The sequence below is a fragment of the Myodes glareolus genome, chromosome 3 (assembly GCF_982192425.1).
Source record: "Myodes glareolus chromosome 3, mMyoGla1.1, whole genome shotgun sequence".
In the NCBI taxonomy this organism is placed as follows: Eukaryota; Metazoa; Chordata; class Mammalia; order Rodentia; family Cricetidae; genus Myodes; species Myodes glareolus.
The window spans coordinates 18,301,368-18,322,845 of NC_142028.1; the positions used below are offsets into that span (position 1 = coordinate 18,301,368).

At 39.2% G+C, this 21,478-nt stretch overlaps 1 protein-coding gene across 1 annotated transcript in view; it reads left to right on the plus strand.

Annotated features, from left to right (window-relative positions):
- Lrp6 (LDL receptor related protein 6) overlaps positions 1-21,478 on the plus strand; it is a 120,582-nt gene that overhangs the window by 74,159 nt on the left and 24,945 nt on the right. Inside the window, exons 8-16 of the mRNA XM_085687252.2 lie at positions 1,156-1,372; positions 1,613-1,902; positions 3,057-3,283; positions 4,886-5,070; positions 5,639-5,965; positions 14,886-15,088; positions 16,717-16,928; positions 17,626-17,816; positions 20,560-20,769. Coding sequence (XP_085543378.1) covers positions 1,156-1,372; positions 1,613-1,902; positions 3,057-3,283; positions 4,886-5,070; positions 5,639-5,965; positions 14,886-15,088; positions 16,717-16,928; positions 17,626-17,816; positions 20,560-20,769 — 2,062 coding nt within the window. The remainder of the gene's footprint in view (positions 1-1,155; positions 1,373-1,612; positions 1,903-3,056; positions 3,284-4,885; positions 5,071-5,638; positions 5,966-14,885; positions 15,089-16,716; positions 16,929-17,625; positions 17,817-20,559; positions 20,770-21,478) is intronic.

The following is a 21,478-nucleotide window of genomic DNA, read 5'->3' on the forward strand; positions in this document are numbered from 1 at the left end:
CTTCTGGTCTCCATGGTCACCTGTGTGCATGTGCTCAACCATACGTGCTCGCATACACACACAGACATATTTGAAAAATAATAACACACAAATATGATCTAAGAATGATCTACTGAAAGAAAATGTAAATAATCCTAAAAGTTTAAACTTTTTTTTTCAAATTAAATGTAACTTCAATAAGTGTTTCATGAAGGACATGGAATAATGTTTAGGTTTTGATCTTCAAAAAATGTTGTTTACTGTTACATGCAATTGTCTAATAGTCCCATTATATCTGATAGAGATAAACATTAATTTCTTTCATTAGATATATACCAAATATTATTGAAACTTGCAAGTGATAGTACAACGACGCAGCAGAGTTTTGTTTGATCAATTTCCAAGTGCTAGATTTCTTTTATGGAAGTTCAGCAAATGTGTGTGAACTTTCAGAGAAGATTAAAAAAAAGGCAGCATCTGGTTGCCCATGTAGACAGTTGCAGTGCTGAGTGACTTGGAATACCCCACCCCCTTACTGTTCCTGTTTCAGGTATCCTGTGTCAGCCTGAGTTGTTATGTAGTCGGAGGAGAACCTTGAACTTCTCATCCTCCTGTTTCTACCATGTCCCCTGTTTTCCCTCCCTCCCTCCCTCCCTCCCGCCCTCCTTCTTTCCTTCCTTCCTTCGGACCTTAGGAGTGATTTACTGAGACAGCTTACCCTTTTATCAAACATTTGCTGGTGGTTGTTATTTAAATAATAAACTTAGAAGCATTAACTCTCTTTACAAGTGATGTGACTTTAATGAATCTTAGTTTCCTTAGAAAAAAGCCACACTCTGAAAGATGAAATAAAACATTGTAAAACAAAATAGTGTGTTATTTGCTTTATAATCTGAGAAAAATATGCAGATATAAATTAATGATAATTTATGTTGAATTTTGACAGTCATCCAATGCAAGAGTTTCATATAAATCTAAGCTTACCCAAAAAGTTTTAAGAGAAGAATAGTAAGAAATTAGAAAAAGAGGCAAACATGAACTTAAGATGACCATTTGAAAATATTCTCATAGACTCACTTTGTATTTTGTGATGCATTTTCTCAGCAGGAGTTTTTATTTTACACACATTCACAGGATAAGTACTGACCTAATCCTCCTTTCTGCCTTAAACTGAAGGTCATGAATACTGACGGCACTGGGAGGCGAGTGCTGGTGGAAGACAAAATCCCTCATATATTCGGGTTCACCCTGTTGGGCGACTATGTTTACTGGACTGACTGGCAGCGGCGGAGCATCGAAAGAGTACACAAACGAAGTGCAGAAAGGGAGGTCATCATAGACCAGCTGCCCGACCTCATGGGACTGAAGGCCACAAGTGTTCACAGAGTCATTGGTGAGTCATTCCAGAATTTCTTAGTAATGGAACCTGGATTCAGAAAAGATGAAGAGAGGCAGGCAACAGCTTGTAAAGCATAGAGGTGAATTGTTGATGTTTGAAGTGATCATCTTTACTGTGTCTGCCTAGTCTTCTGACCTCACAGTGTGCTGTTATATACCCACCCGTAGGTTGTCATTGTGTTGATTGTGTGAATGTGTGTTTTTCTATGCCTTTTGTAACATACTTTTCTTTTAGGTTCCAACCCCTGTGCTGAGGCAAATGGAGGATGTAGCCATCTTTGCCTCTATAGACCTCAGGGACTTCGATGTGCCTGTCCCATTGGCTTTGAGCTCATCAGTGACATGAAGACCTGCATTGTTCCCGAGGCTTTCCTTCTGTTTTCGCGGAGAGCAGATATCAGACGCATATCTTTGGAAACAAACAATAATAATGTGGCCATTCCTCTCACTGGTGTCAAAGAAGCTTCTGCTTTGGATTTTGATGTCACTGACAACAGAATTTACTGGACTGATATATCACTGAAGGTTAGCAAAGAAGTTTGGAGTGCTAGTGCTGGGGCTGAAAGTGAGAGAGAACTTGATGACAATGTCATTGGATTACAGTGACATACAGCTACAGCCATTACACCGGCTGACTGTGAACTATAGCGTCCGTCTGTTCTGTTTTTCCTAGAATTAATGAGAAGCTTATTGAGCTAGTGAGGAAGCGCCTGACTATGAAATCTGGAGAAGAGTCTTTCTTTATTCTAGTTGTGGCTTTATTTCAGTTAGCTTTTGTATACTTCTGATTTGTAAAGAACGTGAGATGTTGGAACAAGACAGTTGGTTTCTAATGGTATTTAAGAAAATCTAATGGTATTTAAGAAATTCAGGAGGGGGAGTAACTAAACCTGACTTAGCTGGGTGAACCACCACCCATCTTTCATGGCTCTTGTATTAATGAGAATATCTGCAGATACACACCACTTATATAGCACTTGGCCTAGACCTTGTCAGGAGCTGACATCTGTTATTAGCTTTTAAAACTGATAGGGTTCAAAACGGTAATGATGATACAGAAAATGGTTGTTTGCTTTATGGCTGAGATCTGCATTGACACTGACTTAGCATCCTCTCAGGTATCTTTAGAAAACTGACTACCAGTAAGCTTATAGCATTCTGGTCCCTTCTTGTTCTAGAAATTTCCAAAGAAAACTCATTTTGGATAGATGACTCCATAGGTTAGAATGTGTGCTCTGTAAGCATTATGGCCTGAGTTCAAATCCCTGTTTAAAAACCTGTGCGTGGCTTTGTGTGTCTGGAACCCCAGTGTTGAGTAGAGACTAGCAGATTCCCAGAGCTTGCTAGTCTAGCTCAAACAGTAAGCTTCTGTTTCAAAGAGAGACCCTGTTTTAAAGGAATTTAGTGAGAAGCAGTGGAAGAAGACCCCAGTGTTCTTCTGTTCCATCGTACACAGAACACTAGATAAAAACAACCAGGCATCTCATTCATTGCCTTAATAAAAGAAACAAAATTGATTCTTCACCATTTCAGAATTTTCCCCCTAAAGTCGCTATAATACAGTTGGATTTATTAAAAACTGTCACTTCTGCATTTTTGTAACATCAATTAAATCCAGATTTTTGGATAATGTTTTAACTTTAAGCCATGTGTCTTAGTTGGGTATTTGATCTTTGCAGACTATAAGCAGAGCCTTTATGAATGGCAGCGCACTGGAACATGTGGTAGAGTTTGGCTTAGATTATCCAGAAGGCATGGCAGTGGACTGGCTTGGGAAGAACTTGTACTGGGCAGACACAGGAACAAATCGCATCGAGGTATCAAAGTTGGATGGACAGCACCGACAGGTTTTGGTATGGAAAGACCTTGACAGTCCCCGAGCTCTGGCACTGGATCCTGCTGAAGGGTAAATAGCTTTATGTATGTGTTCTTTGTAGCTTCATCACACAGCGGTTATGGACTACTTTATCCTTGATTTCTTAATGTTTATTAATAATCTAACAACTAAATGATAGGAAAGATTTATTTTAAAACCAGTTATTGGTGGGCATAGTGCCTCATTACTGTAAGACTAGCACCTGGCATGCTGAGACAGAAACATTGCTGAAAGTTCAAGACTAGCCTCAGCTACATTGTGAGTTCCACACCAGCTTGGGCTACAGATTGAGACTCTGTCTCAAAAACAAGCAAACAAAAACCTAGGACATTGTTGGTTCGTAATAATTCATTGCTATAATTTACTCCATCATTACAACAGTGAATGAAGAAAGTGAAATAGATTTCACAATAAAGTATTAACTGATCAGTATTGATATCATCATTCTACATTTAGTTACTCTCTCCAATTCCTCCAGTACGTAGATCCCAGATCTCTATTGGAAACACACCAAAGCAGTGATCTACAGTGAGAATCAACTAATGTGGTCCCCCACTCCCGTTCTGGTTTTGCTTTCCACAGTTCTAGTTACAGTGGTCTAGAATAGAAATAGTGGATACAACTTTCAAGACATGAGAAGATCATAAGTTTTAAATTGCTTTTATTATACTATGTATTTTTCTGTTTTTTATTAGTTATTAATTTTTTGGGACCAAATTTATACATTAAACTTTGTATAAGTGGGTATAGAAATTAACATTGTTTATATAGTTTATTGTTGTAGTTTCAGATATACAGTATGGGGGATGTATTAGAATATATCCCTCACAGGTCGGGGGTGGGTTACTATGTATTTTTAGAAAGTACAGTTCATTTTATCTGTGTATGTCTGTGTGTGTATGTGTATAAATGTTTGTAATTCATCCCAAGTCCTTGCCCCTGAAAGTTGTATTTTAGGGTACCCATTAATTTAAAGTGGGCCAGCTAGTACAATCTTTATTGTAAACTTAGAAAATCAATGACATTATGGCTAACACATTACATTTTTTCAGAGTTAGGTGGTCCTTATTATTATAGGAATCAACATGTTTTCATGTAGCAGCCAAGACATCTGAAAATTAAGAGAATCGTTTCTAATGAAACTTGTGGTGTACAGAGAAGCTGTCCTTTATATGGCCTTCCAACTAGATAAACCAAGGCCTAATGGTGAACTTAATCTGGTATTTAAGATTTTTAAGTTGTTTGCATTCAGAAATACAGAAAGATATTTTAGTAAAGTGAACTAGATTCTTAAACCAAACCGTTAATCCTTTTCTTAAGATTAGTTTTATAAATGTTAATGCTGCAGCAAAGAAATGATTGATTTGTTTTCAGTTCCTAGGTCTGGCGGAGCAGACTGATTGGGAGACTAAGGAGTGCTGCATGGCTTACATCTTTTTTGGAATGCGAGAAATATGTTAGTTGGAAATGATTAAATACTTGAAAGAATCGTAGCAATGACATTGTTTTATCCATTTATTTAAGTTACTCTGTGTTTTTTTTCAAGTTTATTGTGTTACTAACATGAATATGACCTTTTTTTCTCCAGAAAATCAAATGTGAACTATTAAATTTTCATTGTTTTGATTTCAGATTTATGTATTGGACTGAATGGGGCGGAAAGCCTAAGATTGACAGAGCTGCTATGGATGGAAGTGAACGTACTACATTAGTTCCAAATGTGGGGCGAGCAAATGGCCTAACTATCGATTATGCTAAAAGGCGGCTTTACTGGACAGACCTGGACACTAACTTAATAGAGTCTTCAAATATGCTTGGTAAGTTTTACTGTTTCTCCTTAGATGTTGTATTTAGTAGAAGGCAGTGGCTGCCAGTTGTTTAGATGCTGTTGCTAACACTTTATGTCAGGAGCTAGCTTCTTCTGCTGATTATAAATAATAATAATTGCCTAGTGACCTGGATTTATTTTATTTGCTGTGCAAAGTATTAATTCTGTTGGATCTGTACTGACACTTTGGAAGGGATACTCCTGAGGGTGTGTGTGTGTGTGTGTGTGTGTGTACACACACACATATTTGTGGGAGAACAAAATACTGAACTGTTAAGTCCGCATGTAGAATAAATTAAATGAAAATCAAAATGGACCACAGGAATTGAAAAATGCTGATTTATAGCTGGGATATGATTTGAGGTAGGGAGGTCAAACTGTAGATAGATTCATTTCAGAGGCCTGATCTGGTTTTAGAATTGCTTTTATGAATTGTCCTATTTTAAATTGCTTACAAATATGTTTCATATGTTACCTTCCCCTCCCATCAGAAGACACTTGTTCCTCACATACTTCATTTCTGTGGCTCTCCCTTGCCACTGACTTTCCCAAAACAGGACTCAACCGTGAAGTTATAGCAGATGATTTGCCTCATCCTTTTGGCTTAACTCAGTACCAAGATTACATCTACTGGACTGACTGGAGCCGACGCAGCATTGAACGAGCCAACAAAACCAGTGGCCAAAACCGCACCATCATCCAGGGCCATTTGGATTATGTGATGGACATCCTTGTCTTTCACTCCTCTCGGCAGGCAGGGTGGAATGAATGTGCCTCCAGCAACGGGCACTGCTCCCACCTCTGCTTGGCTGTACCAGTTGGAGGTTTTGTGTGTGGATGCCCTGCCCACTACTCACTGAATGCCGACAACAGGACCTGTAGTGGTAAGCTATAATGTCTTCCAGAGGCATCTAGAACTAGAAGAGAAAGCAGCATTTTGAGAATGTGTCCAAAGGAGTAAAATGTTGGTAATTAAAAAGGAAGACTATTAGAAGACATACAATTATTTTTTTACTTAAAATTTTAAAATTTACGTACTAACCTTAGTTCCCTGTCTCTTCCCTTCCCCCACTCCTCCCACTCCCCATTCTACCCCACCCCCCCCATCCACTCCTCAGAGAAAGTAAGGCTTCCCCTAGGGAGTCAGTGAACTCTGGTATACCAAGTTGAGGCAAGACCAAACCCATCACCCCTGCATCAAAGCTGAGCACCATAGAGAATTGCCTCCAAAAAAACCAGTTGATGCACCCAGGATATGTACTGATCCTACTGCCAAGGCCCCCCCCCCCAAGAGATCAAGCCACAAAACTGCCACCCACATTCAGAGAATTTAGTTCGGTCTCATGCAGGATTCCTAACTGTCAGTCCAGAGTCTTTGAGCATCTACTAGCTCGGGTCAGCTGTCTCTGGTTTCTCCAGTCATTTCTTGACCCTACCCTCTTGCTCACATGATCCTCTCTCTCTCTTTATCTAAGTTCCAGGAGCTCAGCCCAGTGCTTGGCTGTGGATCACTACATCTTCTTCCATCAGCTACTGGATATATAGGTTCCATGATGAAAATGGGCCGTCATGAATCTGATTATAGGGGAGGCCATTTCAGGCACCCTCACCACTATTGCTACTAGTCTCAACTGGGGTCATCCTTGTGTATTCCTGGGAATTTCCTTAGCACCTCATTTCTCCCTAACTCCATACTGACTCCCTCTATCAAGATAAATCTTTCATTGCTCTTCCCTCTCTGTCTTTCCCCCAACTCAGCCATCTCGAGCCTTTATAGTCCCATTCCCCATCCCTTCTCTTCTACTCCCCCTCCCAGTTTACCCAGTAGATCTTAACTCTTTCCCTTTCCTGTGCCCTTCATGTATGTCCTTCTTAGGGTCTTCCATTTTACCTAGCTTCTCTGGGCTTGTGGATTGTAGCCTGGTTATCCTTTGCTTTACATCTGATCTCCACTTATGAGTGAGTACATACCATGTTTGTCTTTTTGGGTCTGGGTTACCTCACTCAGGGTGGTTTATTCTAGTTCCATTCTTTTGCCTGCAAATTTCAAGATGTCTTTTTTGTTTGTTTGTTTTTTGTTTTTTTCCCACGGAGTAGTACTCCATTGTGTAAGTAAATGTATCACGTTTCTTTATCCTTTCTTCAGTTGAGGGGCATCTAGGTTGTTTTCAGGTTCTGACTATAACAAGTAATGCTGCTATGAACATAGTTGACATACAAAAGACATACAAGTTTTGTCACTTAATTCATGATAGAACTTAATTTCAAATAAGTGTTGTCTTTCATTTTTGAGCTTTAAGTATTTAGTGAAAAATGTGTAGTGTGAGAGAAACACATGTGTTAATACATAATGTTAGTTTATTCATAAAAGAATACAGTAGAACAAAGAGATCCTAAAACATACTTCTTTGAAGTACATAAAACAGGATAAATATAAGCATTTTTATTGTCTATGAAGCCATACAGGAAATTCATATGAAGAAGTTTAAGCCCAAGGTGATGTAGTAATTGACAGATGAGGATGATTCCCATGCCAGCATAATACATAGTCACTGCTTGGTTCCAAATCTTCTCACCTGATGGTGGTTATGGTTCAGAATTTGTCATGATAAGAGGGAGGGATGGCCCTATGTCTCAGTCAAAGTTCTATTTCTGTGAAGAGACACCATGACCATGGCAACTCTTATAAAGGAAAAACATTTAATTGGGGCAGGCTTACAGTTTCAGAGATTGAATGCATTCTCACCATGGTAGAAAACATGGCATCACACTTGCAGACATGGTGCAGGTGAGTTAGCTGAGAGTTCTACATCTAGATACACTGCGTCTAGTTTGAGCATTTGAAACTGCAAAGCCCCCTCTGAGTGACACACTTTCTTCAACATGGCCACACCTACTTCACCAAGATTGCACCTCGTAATAGTGATACTCTCTGGTGACTAAGCATTTAAATCTATGAGCCTGTGGGGACCATTTCTATTCATGCCAGCACAATATCTTTTTTTAAAGTTAACAAAAAAATTTCACATTAAAAATGAACGCACACGGTACTAACAACAAAGCATGTCACAATATTGTTTGCCACAGAAAACCTGGTGTATAACTTAAGTATCTATGGAGACCCATATCTTGAAGGTTAGATAAGAAAATTAGTAAATGATCAAGAGATACATAGACAAATTAGATCAGGCAGTCTTGGGAGTCAGGAGACTATTGGTTTGGAAGAAAGTAACAGCTTGGTGTGAGATTTTAGATATAATTAGCTAGTGAAATTACTTTGTTGTTATCTGAAGAAATGTATCTGAATCATATAGGGAAGGATTTAATCTATTCTGAAATAGGCTTCAATTATGGAGAAAGAACACAGATTATAATTAATTAAGAGATTATACTTTAGAGATTCCCACACATTGTTTTCTTCTTTATGCAAATCATTTTTAAGCCTTGATTTAACTAGAGTTGCTGTGAGAATTCAATAATTCTCACAGATGCATGACGTCAGTGCATGAAAAGTGAAGACCTGGGCTGCTGGTACAGTGCTGATGGGTGGTGATGGAGAGATGCTCATGGACTCTGGATGTGCTTTGGAGTTAGAATAGATCTCGGAAGTGAGCGTGGTGTGGAGAAGAAGAGAGATGCAGCAAAGCAAAGATGGTTTCCAAGTGTCAGAGGGAAGTGGTAAGGCTGATGGCATGTGTTTCAGAGCTACAGGTGTTTACATGAGGTTACCTGCAGGGAGAGCTGAATGCTGGGCCTAGCAGACTTGGGAAGGACTAGATAGCAAATTTTTGGCATGGAGGCTCTGTTAACACCTTTCAGGTCTGCCCAGCTCTGTCCACTGTAGCATGACAGCAGCCACAGACAGTATAACAGAAAGGGCCAGCAGACCAGGTTTGGTTTGTGGGCCATAGTTTGAAATGCCTTATAGAGAGAAAAGACGGGACCTGACATCCAAAAGTACTGGTTTAGAAGGATAAGTTTGCAGAGAGTACTGAGAACTGGCATAGCCGGAGAACTAAGAAAAGCTGCAACCATTGAGGTGCCAAAGAGAAGAGATAAGATTGTTTCAAACAAGAGTTGCTGACCTTGCTGAAAGGTTAGATGAGGTCTTAAAAATAGCATCCATCCTTTAAATAGTTTCCATCTATTGTGGCCAAAGGTAGTCTTGCATGAAGAAAGTAAGCTCAGAGAAGGGATGGGGAAAGACAGCTGGAGTCCACTGGACTTTGCAGTGTACAAGAGCATAATTCCACAGCAGAGAATAGAGACATGAGGAATATGGCAAGACTTCCTGAGATTATTGTGCTTGTAACTGCACATGGCCTGCTGGTTGGTTGGTGAGTGAACATCATAGGGAATCATTGTTGAGTGCCCCTAATATCTATTTGACCATCTGGCACAGTCACTGTGCCTCAAGGCTTCTTGTGTGCTTTTTTATGAATAATCTGTATTATTGCATGGAGTTGTATTAGATTCCATGTATTATGAGGAACTTAATGCATAAGTTCTTGCTTTCAAAAGTGTTCCAACATTGTTTACTTTGCATCTTAAATAATTTTAAAAGCCGGTTAAATAATTTTAAAAGCCGGTTAAGACCAGCTTGTCTCTGGTCTCAAATGTTCCAGTGCTCTCTATCTCATGCAGTATAAAACCCCTGACTCTTATAAGGCCTTCAAGGCTCAACATGAGCAATAGCCCTCATTTCACAATATCTTTTTAAAACCTCACTTCATACCTACATCTTTGTTCTACATAACCCCAGTTCCTTCTCTAACCCCAGTGTCTACTAGTCTTTAATTTGCTTTCTCTGTAACAGACACACTGGTCTCATTGCTGGGTTCAAATATTCAAATCGGTCCCATTTCAGGACGGCTGAGCTGCTTATTTCATCTGCTTTGCGTGTTCTTCTCACCAATCTTTGCATGCCCACCTTCATTTCTAAGTCTTTGCTTAATTATGATGTGTATAGCAAGACCCAGTCTGCAGCACTTACAAGGGAAAACACTTCCACCAGTATCATTGCCAGGGTCCCGCAGCTGCCTTTCCAAGAGCACTTAGAACAGTTTGAGTATAATTTATACACTCTACTGTGTATGCCCGTGACGCAGCAGCTTTGTTTCTGTTCTCTTCACTGAGGTATCTGAGGTGCTTCTGGTACTTGGTAAATACTCAATATTACTGTTAAATAAATGAGTGAAGAAATAAGGCAATTCTAGAAGAAAGTTTGACCTTCTGCTCAGTAGCTTTTGTGATCCTGAGAAAACATTTAACTTTCCTGTTTGCTCACCTGTAAAATGATGATGTAGGGATTGAATGGCATTCTGTGTGATGTATGACATGTTGATAAAATAGCAATTAAATGGCATCCAGTATGATGGTGTGTTGGAGTTTTTTAACAAATACATGTTTCTTTTCCTTCCTCTAATTTTATTTTGTTACTTACAAAATCACAGCTACAGAACTGTCTTGTTTCATTCAGTGTTTATTTCTTTATATAGTATTTTTATTCTTTAATGTGTATTAAACACTGTACCTGCTGGGGCTTATTTTAACCAGTGGAAAATACTAACAATGAATGAAATAGACAGAAATGCCTGTTTTCACCAGGATTACATTTCCCTGGAACTGTTAAGGTGAACAATGAGGACTAGATGGTGTAAGAGTTATGCAGAAAAGGAAGAGGTGGCCCACATTGCACTGTTAATAGGGTTACCGGGGACTCCATATTAAAGTGATATTTAGTCAAGACTTGAAGGAAGTGAGGAAATGAGCTATGAGGATGTCCACATCTGACTTGATAGGTTACTCAGGAGGGCATTATGGTAGAAGAGTGGATAAGGACATTGAGAGAGAAAACAAGAAGCTAAATTTTACAGACCTATCCTTGGTGCTGAAGTGGCCCTTTGGTGCCTTGTATAAATTGGGGAATGATGTTTCCTCTGGACAGATTGAGTCACCTCGGGTGCATAATTTGGCTCATACAGTGAAGGTTGCATATCTGTCCTTACTCAGTGCTTTTGGTACCATGAATGACACAGTCATATTTGGTAGGCTTGGCCATGAAGATTCCTACCTAAGAGCAGCACCTTCCTTTAGCTTATTGGTGAATGCTGGATAGCAGAAAACAGCTGAGAATGGCCTCTGGCTTACAGTTCCAGCTTCTGCATGTTGTTTTCATTGTGAGACTGCAGACTAGGAAAGAGTAGGAAAACCCAGTGGCTTATTTTGAGACAGGGTCTCCTATGCTGGCTTAAAGCTCTTGAGCTTTTCATCCTCCTGCCTCAGCTTCTCGAGTGTTCGGATTACAGGAATGCACCACTCTGCTTAGGTTTTGTTTGTTTGTTTGTTTTAATAACTTTCTATAGGAGATGTGAGAATGTGGGTGAGGATTAGAGGATAAGTTTAGACTTTTAAATGACGTGTTGTGTCATTTTAAACATGGACTGTAAGAAACTCAAATTATCAGCTTCCCCTGAAAAATATTTCACCATTTACAATTGTTAATTTTTTAATTAAAACTTTTAATTACACTTCGGTTTAATTGTGTGTGTGTTCATGTGCACACACTACACGCTTATCCCATGGCATACATGTGGAGGTCAGAGAACAACTTGAAGAACTTGACTCTCCCTTTACCATGTAGGTCCTGCACCTGGAACTTGGACCACAAAGTTTAGTGACAAGTGCCTCTACCTTGCTGACCCTTCTAAAATGTGTTCTTAGAGTTGAACTCTACTGAAATTGCTCATGGTTGTTAGGCCCATGTGTGATGGAGATTTCTAGTAGACTGGGTACTTCCTGAATCATTTAAGCTGGGTGTGGACCTTTAGGTAATGAAGAACTAACAGAAATGCAGTGTTGCAAGTGTCAAGTTTCTTCGGCAATGCCAGTGAGTTCCTATGTATACATTTGAGTGAGAATGTAAAGTAAGCCCCCAGCCTCAAGTAAGAGTCATGAAGATTGGGGGTCAGGCAAGGATTCTGGCATGGCCTCCTGTGTTTACATCCTTGAAAAGGGCATGTTTCTGCTGGGTTTAGGTAATGGCTGAGCACCAAGAAAATAAAGTATCATTATCAAATTTATGAATATAAACTATAGAAATCCCCTTCCCCCCCACTGCTGCCCCCCCCCCCGTCATTTCCATCACCTTTAGTCAGCTTCCATCTGGAAATAATGCATGGAAAATTCCAGAAGTAATTCATAAGCTTTAAATTGCATGTGGTTCTGAATAGCACAGTGTAATTTATTTCAGTCCTACCCAGGATTCGAGTCATTCCTTTATCTAGCGCTTCTACTCTGTATGTGCTCTCCCCCTGATAGTTCCTTGGCAGCCATCTCTGCTGTGATATCAGCTGTCACAGTATCCTAAATACTTGTATTCAGGTGATGATAATTCTCCTTCGTACTTTACTCAAAGTGAAAAGTAGTAAGAGTGGCAATTTTGTTGTTTTGGTTTTTAGGTTTATTTATTTATTTGTGTGTGTGTGTGTGTTTTTGTTTTTGTTGGTTTTTTTTTTTTTTGAGATAGAGTTTCTCTGTAGCTTTAGGAACCTGTCCTGGAACTAGCTCTTGTAGACCAGGTTGGCCTCGAACTCCCAGAGATCCACCTGCCTCTGCCTCCCTAGTGCTGGGATTAAAGGCGTGTGCCGCTACCGCCCGGCTAAGAGTGGCAATTATATTATGGTATATTATTATATTTTTTTTCTTATTGCCCTGTTTGCCTGCGTATATGCATGTCAATCACAGGTGTGCCTGGTGCTCGTGGGGATAGGAAAAGGGCATTGGATCCTCTGGAGCTCAAATTAGAGAAAGCTCTAACTTGTGGGTACTGGGAATTGAACCTGGTACTGCAGCAAGAACAACAGTTGTAGGCAGATACGGCCCTTTTATTTCCTGGAACAATTGCTCTGAACCAGTGAGCCATCTCTCCAGACCCTCAATTAAGTTTTATGATAGATGTATATGTATAGAGAAAAATACAGTACATAAAGGATCTGGTACTGATAAACTGTCTTTATCAATAATGAGGGTGGGCTGTATTTTAATTAGAATTTTAAAATGCATTTAGGTTTTCCTGTTGTTGGTAATACACTCAAATGCCATGTTTGTTTGTTTTGAAGATAGATTCTTATCATATGACCCAGGCTAGCTATGAAATCACTCAGTAGGCTCCTGCCTCTCTACTTCTCAGATGTTTTCCTGAACTGAAGATGTCCACAAAATAATGAGAGGCCCATCCCTGGGAAAGGGAAGTGTTGTCTTGGTACACTTTCTAGTTTTATGAGTTAGAGTATCATCTTACCGTGGAAACATAACATTTTTTAGTGAAGATATAAATGCTCGCTGTTTTTTAATTAATTAAAAAAACACTATCTTTTCTCATTTTACATACCAATCCCAGTTCCCACTCCCTCCCCTTAACTGCTTTTTTCTTTTTTTAACTTTATTTTATATGTGTATGAATGTTTGCCTGTCTGTGTGTGTGTCTGTGTCTTGTACCTGCCTGGTGCGCATGGAGGTCACAAAAGGATGTTAGTTCCCCTGGAATTGGGGTAACAGATACTTGTGATCTGCCGTGTGAGTTCTGGGAACTGAACTGGCATCCTTTATAAGAGCAGCAGGCACTTTTAACCTAAGCCATTTTTCCAGCCCCTGTTTTTTGTTCTTGGTTTTTAGATACCTTCTTACACTGTCCAGCCTCACATATGCAGTGACCCTTCTGACTTATTTTTTACAACTCTGAGATTCGAGGCAAGAGCCACTACACCTGACCTTAATACTTGTTTTCAATATTGTAGATGAATGTAAAAGTGTCTATCTTTTCAAACTGCATGTTGGGACTTGAACATAGGACCTTGTGTAGGCTAGGCAAGTCTCCTCTCTTGAGCTGTATCCCACCTAAGCATCTATTGCTAGCTTTTTTGATCATTTTTATTTCCTTCCTCTGCAAATGAAATCTATAACTTCTTATGTCTTTATCAAATGATTCATTAAAAGTAAGATATCTGTTATTTCTGCAAGACAGGAAAGCAGGCTGGATGATGAAAAGATCAATGCCTACAGAGTTCTAGCAACAAAATTTTAAAGTATTTCTCTAACCATTTTAATTACTAAAAATGAGACACACAAATCATTTATAGGTTTCATTTCTTTTCTGTAACTCTGGAAGTAAGCCATTTCCCTGCTAACGCCCTTATCTATTCAGATGCAACTGAGCATTGAATTTTTTTTTAACAAAGAGCTATTAAATGAAAGAATACATATTAGTTGTTTTTTTAACAAATAAAGAGCTCTATTAAATGAAAAAATACATATTAGTTATTTACAATGGAGTCGAAAGTCTAGTATATATGTAAGGCTAGTACTGTGTAACTGAAAAATAGTAAAGGCCAACTAGAAAGGAGTGAGTATTGCTAAAGAGACACAGAGTGAGCCCTGGATTCCAGAGGTGGGAGAACCACATCTGGGTGGGAGTGGACGAGGTCAAGGGAAGCTTCACAGAAGGTGTGACAGGGAAATGGTCCTGGGGGATGGGTGGGATTTAGAACTAAACCAATGCAAGAACTCTGGGCAGTAAAACCAGAGAAAGCAATAAGAAAATGCAGGGCCCAGTGAACAGGAAACAATTTGTAACGGGTTTATAACCAGAGTACTGATTATTCTCGCTCTGGAGGAAGTTTCTGTAGGTGTGCTACTCAGTGCTAATTTTTTGTTCTGCTGGAGATGCATGGAGTAGGCTCACCAAACCTTGGGGTGGTGGAGACCAGAGCCACTGTATTTCAGATTGCTCTTTTCTCTTTTAAGCTCCTACCACCTTCCTGCTCTTCAGTCAGAAGAGTGCCATCAACCGCATGGTGATTGATGAACAGCAGAGTCCTGACATCATCCTTCCCATCCACAGCCTTCGGAATGTCAGGGCCATTGATTATGACCCTTTGGACAAGCAGCTCTACTGGATTGACTCTCGACAAAACATGATCCGAAAGGCACAAGAAGACGGTGGCCAGGTAACTCAGACTTAATCTGGAGTCCATTTCTGACTAGAATTGCTCTAACCATCCACACTGCTTTATTTGTCTACAGGGGACATGGAAATCTAGGGATAGTACTTTTGTTACTATCCAAAATATCTGTATTCTACTTACATTATATTATTATTATTATTATTGCTGATGGCATCATCGGGTTGGAAATTTTATCAGGAAAATGAGGTCATTAATGACTTTTCCACTACTGGTCACATCCATTCATGCCATTTTTTCTTCATTATCCCTTTATATGCAGTAGTACACATGTTGAAATCAAGTAGGCCTTTGTTCTGATCCCAGCTCTATCACTCACTAGAAGTCTTAGAATGTTTTTGGTGAACAGAATGCAAGGCATAAAGCCCCTATTTGTTTAATGGTAGGGGTTTTTATAGGTAATAGTTACATCACTTTCTGTCTTTTATTTACCAGACTCATTGATTAAGAAACAGGATAATCTTAGTAAAATTAAAAATATCAACAATGTGTTGATATTTTTTGTGATTCTATTTTTTTTTAATTTTCTATTTGGGGAATTGGGGATGAGAATGACAAAACTATCAATCTTAACCTTGCCTGTGTACCACCATGGATTTCAGTACTATTATTTATAATTTCTTCTTCCTGTAAACTTAATGTTACAATAGCTGCCTGTTGTCTCCTTGTGGCAAAGATGTTAAATTGGATTTTGAATGTTAAAATTTAGGGAACTATTACTCTATTTTGCTGTCTAACCTTACAGTAAAGAACAAGGAAGGTGGTAGATATAGGAGTAGATATAGGAGTGCTGAGGAATCATTTAACAATGAGGTCATACTTTGTACTCCAGGTGTACCTTGTACTACCTAGGCCAGTACTAGTGGCAGATAACTGGTAGAGAGAATTATACAGCCAAAAATACAGCAAATAAATTAAGTAACTTTTTAAAAGGCTAGACTAACTCAGAATCCTAATAAACAAAATATTTATTTTGGACAAAATAGACAAATCTACTTATGGTTGATTTTGTAAGAAAAAATTACTACTACTACTACTACTATTAATTTGTAGTCAGGCAGTAGTCCCAGCATGAAGCTTAAAAATAGAAGCTCCTGGCCTATAGAGTAAGACCCTGTGCCCAAATAGTTTCTAGGAGGGCTGCCCTAAGTATGGACTGCAGGATATTAGAAGCATTCTTGGTCTTCACCTAGTAGTTGGCAGTAGTAGGTTTTTCACATCTTGATACTGAAATATCTCTGGATATTCCCAGTGCCTGTGCATGCAGTATCCGCTCAGTTGAGAGCTACTGCTCTAGAGGTGTCTCCACGTTGTGATTGGAGTCACAGGTATTTATGGGGAAAAGCTGTTAGCTCCTCTGGTCAAAACATTGTCAGTTTCCTGGACTATCTATGCTGTCTTCAGCATCTTCTGCTCCATAAAATAGCCCAAGGGGATATTTGAAATGTATGTTAACAGGCAGGTATATCACTCATAAAACCCTGTCTGTAAGAAATGTCTCCAAAGACCAGATACTCTTCTGATGTGTGACCACACAAATTAAGAGTTGTGTTCATGGCCTTGTAGTTAGTTGTCTGGTATGGAGTCTAATTTGTGTGTTTCTCTTTCTTTAGGGTTTTACTGTAGTTGTAAGCTCAGTTCCAAATCAGAACCTGGAAATACAGCCCTATGACCTCAGCATTGATATCTATAGCCGTTACATCTACTGGACCTGTGAAGCTACCAATGTCATTGATGTGACAAGATTAGATGGCCGATCAATTGGAGTGGTTCTAAAAGGCGAGCAAGACAGACCTCGAGCCATTGTGGTGAACCCTGAGAAAGGGTGCGTTACAGAAGCTGTAGGCAGAGACTCTCGCCTCTGATGCTCTCTCCGTCCTCCCTGCCCCAGCTAACAACTCTGTGCTCAATGTTTCCCATGTGCTTGGCCCTGCATTTTCTTATGCTTTTTCTGATTTTACTGCCCAAAGTTCTTTCATTGGTTTAGTTCTAAATCCCACCCTTACCCCAGGAACATTTCACTGCCACATCTTCTGTGTAGCTTCGCTTTTCTTGACCTCTTTCATCCCCCAGCCAGATATGGTCTTCCCACTTCTGGAATCTCAGGGTTCACTCTGTGTCTCTTTACTCATGTTTATTCCTTTCCAGTCACATAGTTATTACTAAACCTTCAGCTACATTGTAAATAACTAATAAATATGTCTTCTTTTATTTAACAAAATTTTGCATTTGATTAAAAAATCCAGTGTTCAGTTGTATCTCAGTAGACAATAAGGGTGTTAACAAGGAAATGGCTTATGTCTAGAGTTATAGAAAAGGGGTGAAACCTATAAATGATTGTATGTCTCACTAGTAATTAAAATGCTGAATTGGAGAAGTGCCTTAAAATTTTGTAACTAGATCTCTCTGGATATTGATTTTTCTTTTTTTAAATCTGTGAAATTTGACTCTGAAAACTTCTTAGTACCCTCAGTTTGTCTTGCTTCTTCAGTAATTTTTTTATTTTCTCCTGTTATGTTCAGGTATATGTATTTTACCAATCTTCAGGAAAGATCTCCTAAAATTGAACGGGCTGCTTTGGATGGAACAGAACGGGAGGTCCTCTTCTTTAGTGGCTTAAGTAAACCAATTGCTTTGGCACTTGATAGCAGGCTGGGCAAACTCTTCTGGGCTGATTCAGATCTTCGGAGAATTGAAAGCAGTGATCTCTCAGGTACCCCAAAACTGTTTGTGTATTTTGATTTGAGTTTTAAGATGATTTCACTACTGTGATGATGTATTTTTCTTTTGTTATTTTTATGCATGATTATAATTTTATTCTTTAAATATATTCTGCATTATGTTAGTAAGGGAGATCTTTGATTTTACTTCCCTCATTCCCTAAGTATTCAGCAGTTTTAGTAATCTGAAAATGGTTTTTTTTTTTTGTTTCTGTTTTTTACTAATTCTTCTGCTCTACTTTTACATTCTGTTCTCTCTGAACTCCAGCCTACGGTTGGTCTCTGCTCCTTTTCCCATGTGAAAGTTTGCATGTCGTAAATTTTCAGAAACACTTTTCCATATGCAGTGTTCCGAAGTGTGTTTTCCTAATGTCTCTTCTTAAGTCTTCAGAGTATTCTCACTCAAGGAGAAGCCTGCTCACCCTTAACAAAGTCTTCACTTTAACCCTTTGCTTCTCTGTGGTCTTGTTGGTAATCATAGTCACCTCTTCTGTCATAATTCAGTGGTATCCGGTTTATGTATGCCCTCATTAGAGACCAGGAAAATAAAACTGAAATAATAAACTATTTTTATCAGAGTGGTAAAAAGTATGTTAAGGTTTATTATGCCCAGCACTTGCCAGGATGGTAAAAATAACATACTCTCCAAAGGGTGGTGATGGAACTCAGTGGTACAGCATCTGCCTGAGATTCTGTGTTGAGTCCTGTCTCCAGCACCACAAATCCAGAAGACTGTGGAGTAAATAGAAAGTAGAACCTTTAGTGGAAGACAGTCTGCCAAAAATTATCAGGATTTATAGGAGCTAGAACCTTTGATTTGGCCATTTCTCTTCTAGATGATTGTCTCACCGAAATAATAAAAGTCACCACTGAGCATTATTTGTGATAGTCTTTAATGGAGAAAGTACATTGTACCATGTCAGTATGTGGACTGTCAATGCCACTCAAAGCAGTTGTGATTAAGTGCTTGTAATTTCAGCACTTGGAAACAGAAGCGAGAAGGTTCTTATTTTGAGACCTGTCTGGACTAATTCCAAGAACCTGTATCAAAAACAAACCAAAAGCCAACCAGTCCCCACAGTACTGCATGAACCTTCCTGTGAACATTTCTCTGTGGCCTAAAAGTAGTGGTGGAATTTCTGTGCAATATAGACAGTAGCGCACACACTTGTACTGACATATAAAGACAAGTGTGGATTCTCTCCAAGTTGTAATGCCAGTCTAAAGAACCCATCAACACTGTATGAGAATTGTCTCTCTAGCACATGGTAGTGTTGGAGGTCTTTACAAGTCCAGTAGTTTAAAATGTACACCATATTAGCAATTCTTTACCTTATTTATTGAAATTGAACAAAACTTCTTTGTATTGATTGATAGTTTGCATTTCCCTGTTTCTTGCTGTCCCACCCCCTTTCTTTTAAAGAAAGCCTTGCTCCATTGACCACACTGGTCGAAAACTTGAGCTCTCCCTGCCTGCTTGTGCCCCTGAACCCCTGAGATTGTAGTTACATACCACTGTACCCATCCTCCATTTCCACTCTGAATTTCTAAAATTTTTTTTGTGTATTCAAAATATGAATTCACTGTTAAGGTGCGTATATGGTGAAGGAGAATCTGCCTGTTAACCAACTTTGGCTTTGTTTAGTGAAGTTTTTGTCTGTAGTTATCTTGGACTTTGTTTACAGATTCATAGAGCCTCTGTTTACTGATAAGACAAGAAACCTTGCAGTTTTGTCTACTTAGTCAGCATTATTTACTAGACAATTTGTCCTTTCCACTGTTTTGAGACATAAGTTAAAAAAAAATAGGTTTTGCCTGAATGCATGAATGTATAGCACATGTGTACCTGGTACCTACAGAGGCCAAATGAGGTACTGGATACCCTGTGACTGGAGTTACAGATGGATGGCAGTTTGGGTTCTAGGAATCATGTAGCTAAGTGCTAGAGCACTTGCCTAGCGTAAGCAAGGCCTTGGGTTCAGTCCTCAGTGTTTCTCTCTCTCTCTCTCTCTCTCTCACACACACACACACACACACACACACAAGAAATTCTTACACAACTCTGAGTTATATTGCATAAAACTTTTGATGTTGTATATGGTCCTCCTTTTTCCTCAGAGGATATGTTCTGAGATTCTCTGAGAGCATGGATGACAACCAAACACTAGAGGTGCCAAGAATTACTATCCATGCTCCAGTAACAGCACACCATCCAGAAGCCAATCTCCCTTTCTTTGTATCACTGTTCTGGGCATCGAGTCCAGGATCTTATAGGATTAGTCCATAACCTGTGTGTCAGGTGGACTGTGTGCGTTCTAAGAAGCCAAGTAGAGTGAGAGTGGCGTTGTTTTTGATAGATGTCTCAGATGGTTTCAGAAAGTGGTGGATACGAACCGTAGAACCCTGGGCTTACCTCCACTGTTACATCTGGACAAGCATTGTTTTCATCTGCTTTATTGTGTTAGTTTTTTATAAAATTTAATTCAAAAATGGATTCTGCTAAAAACAAATTGAAACCGGCTGTCCCAAGTTCTTTGCTGCATTTCATAACAAGAAAATTCCTTGTGTTGGGATTCCTTGATGCACATGTCTGGGTTAGCACCACTTTCTGGTACATTTAAGACTTGTGGTGGAGCGCTTGTATTTTCCATACCTTTAGTATCTACTTGGGGATAACTGTTGAAAATGGGATTTGGCTACACAAATCATTGCTGTTGAATGTTTTCCTTTTCCAAGGTGCCAACAGGATAGTGCTAGAAGACTCTAATATCTTGCAGCCTGTGGGTCTGACCGTGTTTGAAAACTGGCTCTATTGGATTGATAAGCAGCAACAAATGATTGAAAAAATTGACATGACTGGTCGAGAAGGAAGAACCAAGGTCCAGGCTCGAATCGCTCAGTTGAGTGACATTCATGCAGTAAAGGAGCTGAACCTTCATGAATACAGTAAGTGAGGTGGACAGCCAAAGAGCACTCTGTGTGTTGTAAGAACAAGATATGGTTCTGTGGCTTTTTGACATCATTTTTCTTCTTTGTTGAACTTTCTAATAACATAAACAGAGTATGATTTTGGTTTATCAAAATTATCATGGAGCAGGTGAAGTAGTATACATCTGAAATCCTAGTGCTCAAGGGGTGGAGGCAAGAAGATTTAGCGCTTAAAACCAGCTTGGACTATCTAGCTAGACCTAGTGTCCATAAAACCAAGACCTAGGGTGTAGCTCAGTGGTAAAGCACTTGGTTAGCACCCACAGGCCCTGGGTTTGGTCTTCAGACAAGTAGATAAATGATAGCATTGTATATTTGAAAGACTGAGAACTACCTCTGTTGATACATATTCAAATCTACTTTGTAAATAGTTGACAATCTCAATATCAACACAGATTGATGTAGCACCTATATTATTGATAGAAAACAGATCATAATTGAGGGCTATATTGCATAATGATAATGGTACTGTAATAGCCAAGGTCGGGTTGTTTGTAACCCAAGCTAAATAGAAAATTCAGAGCAGTAACTTCGTAAGTACAGGTTGTGAAATAAATCTTGAAAAGTCGCCTAATGTCTTTATCTTTCTGCTTCACACAAGTAAGAGGAAATTAGATCTTTATCACACTATCTTTAGCAATTGAACAAGCAAGTAATTTTGTCTGTT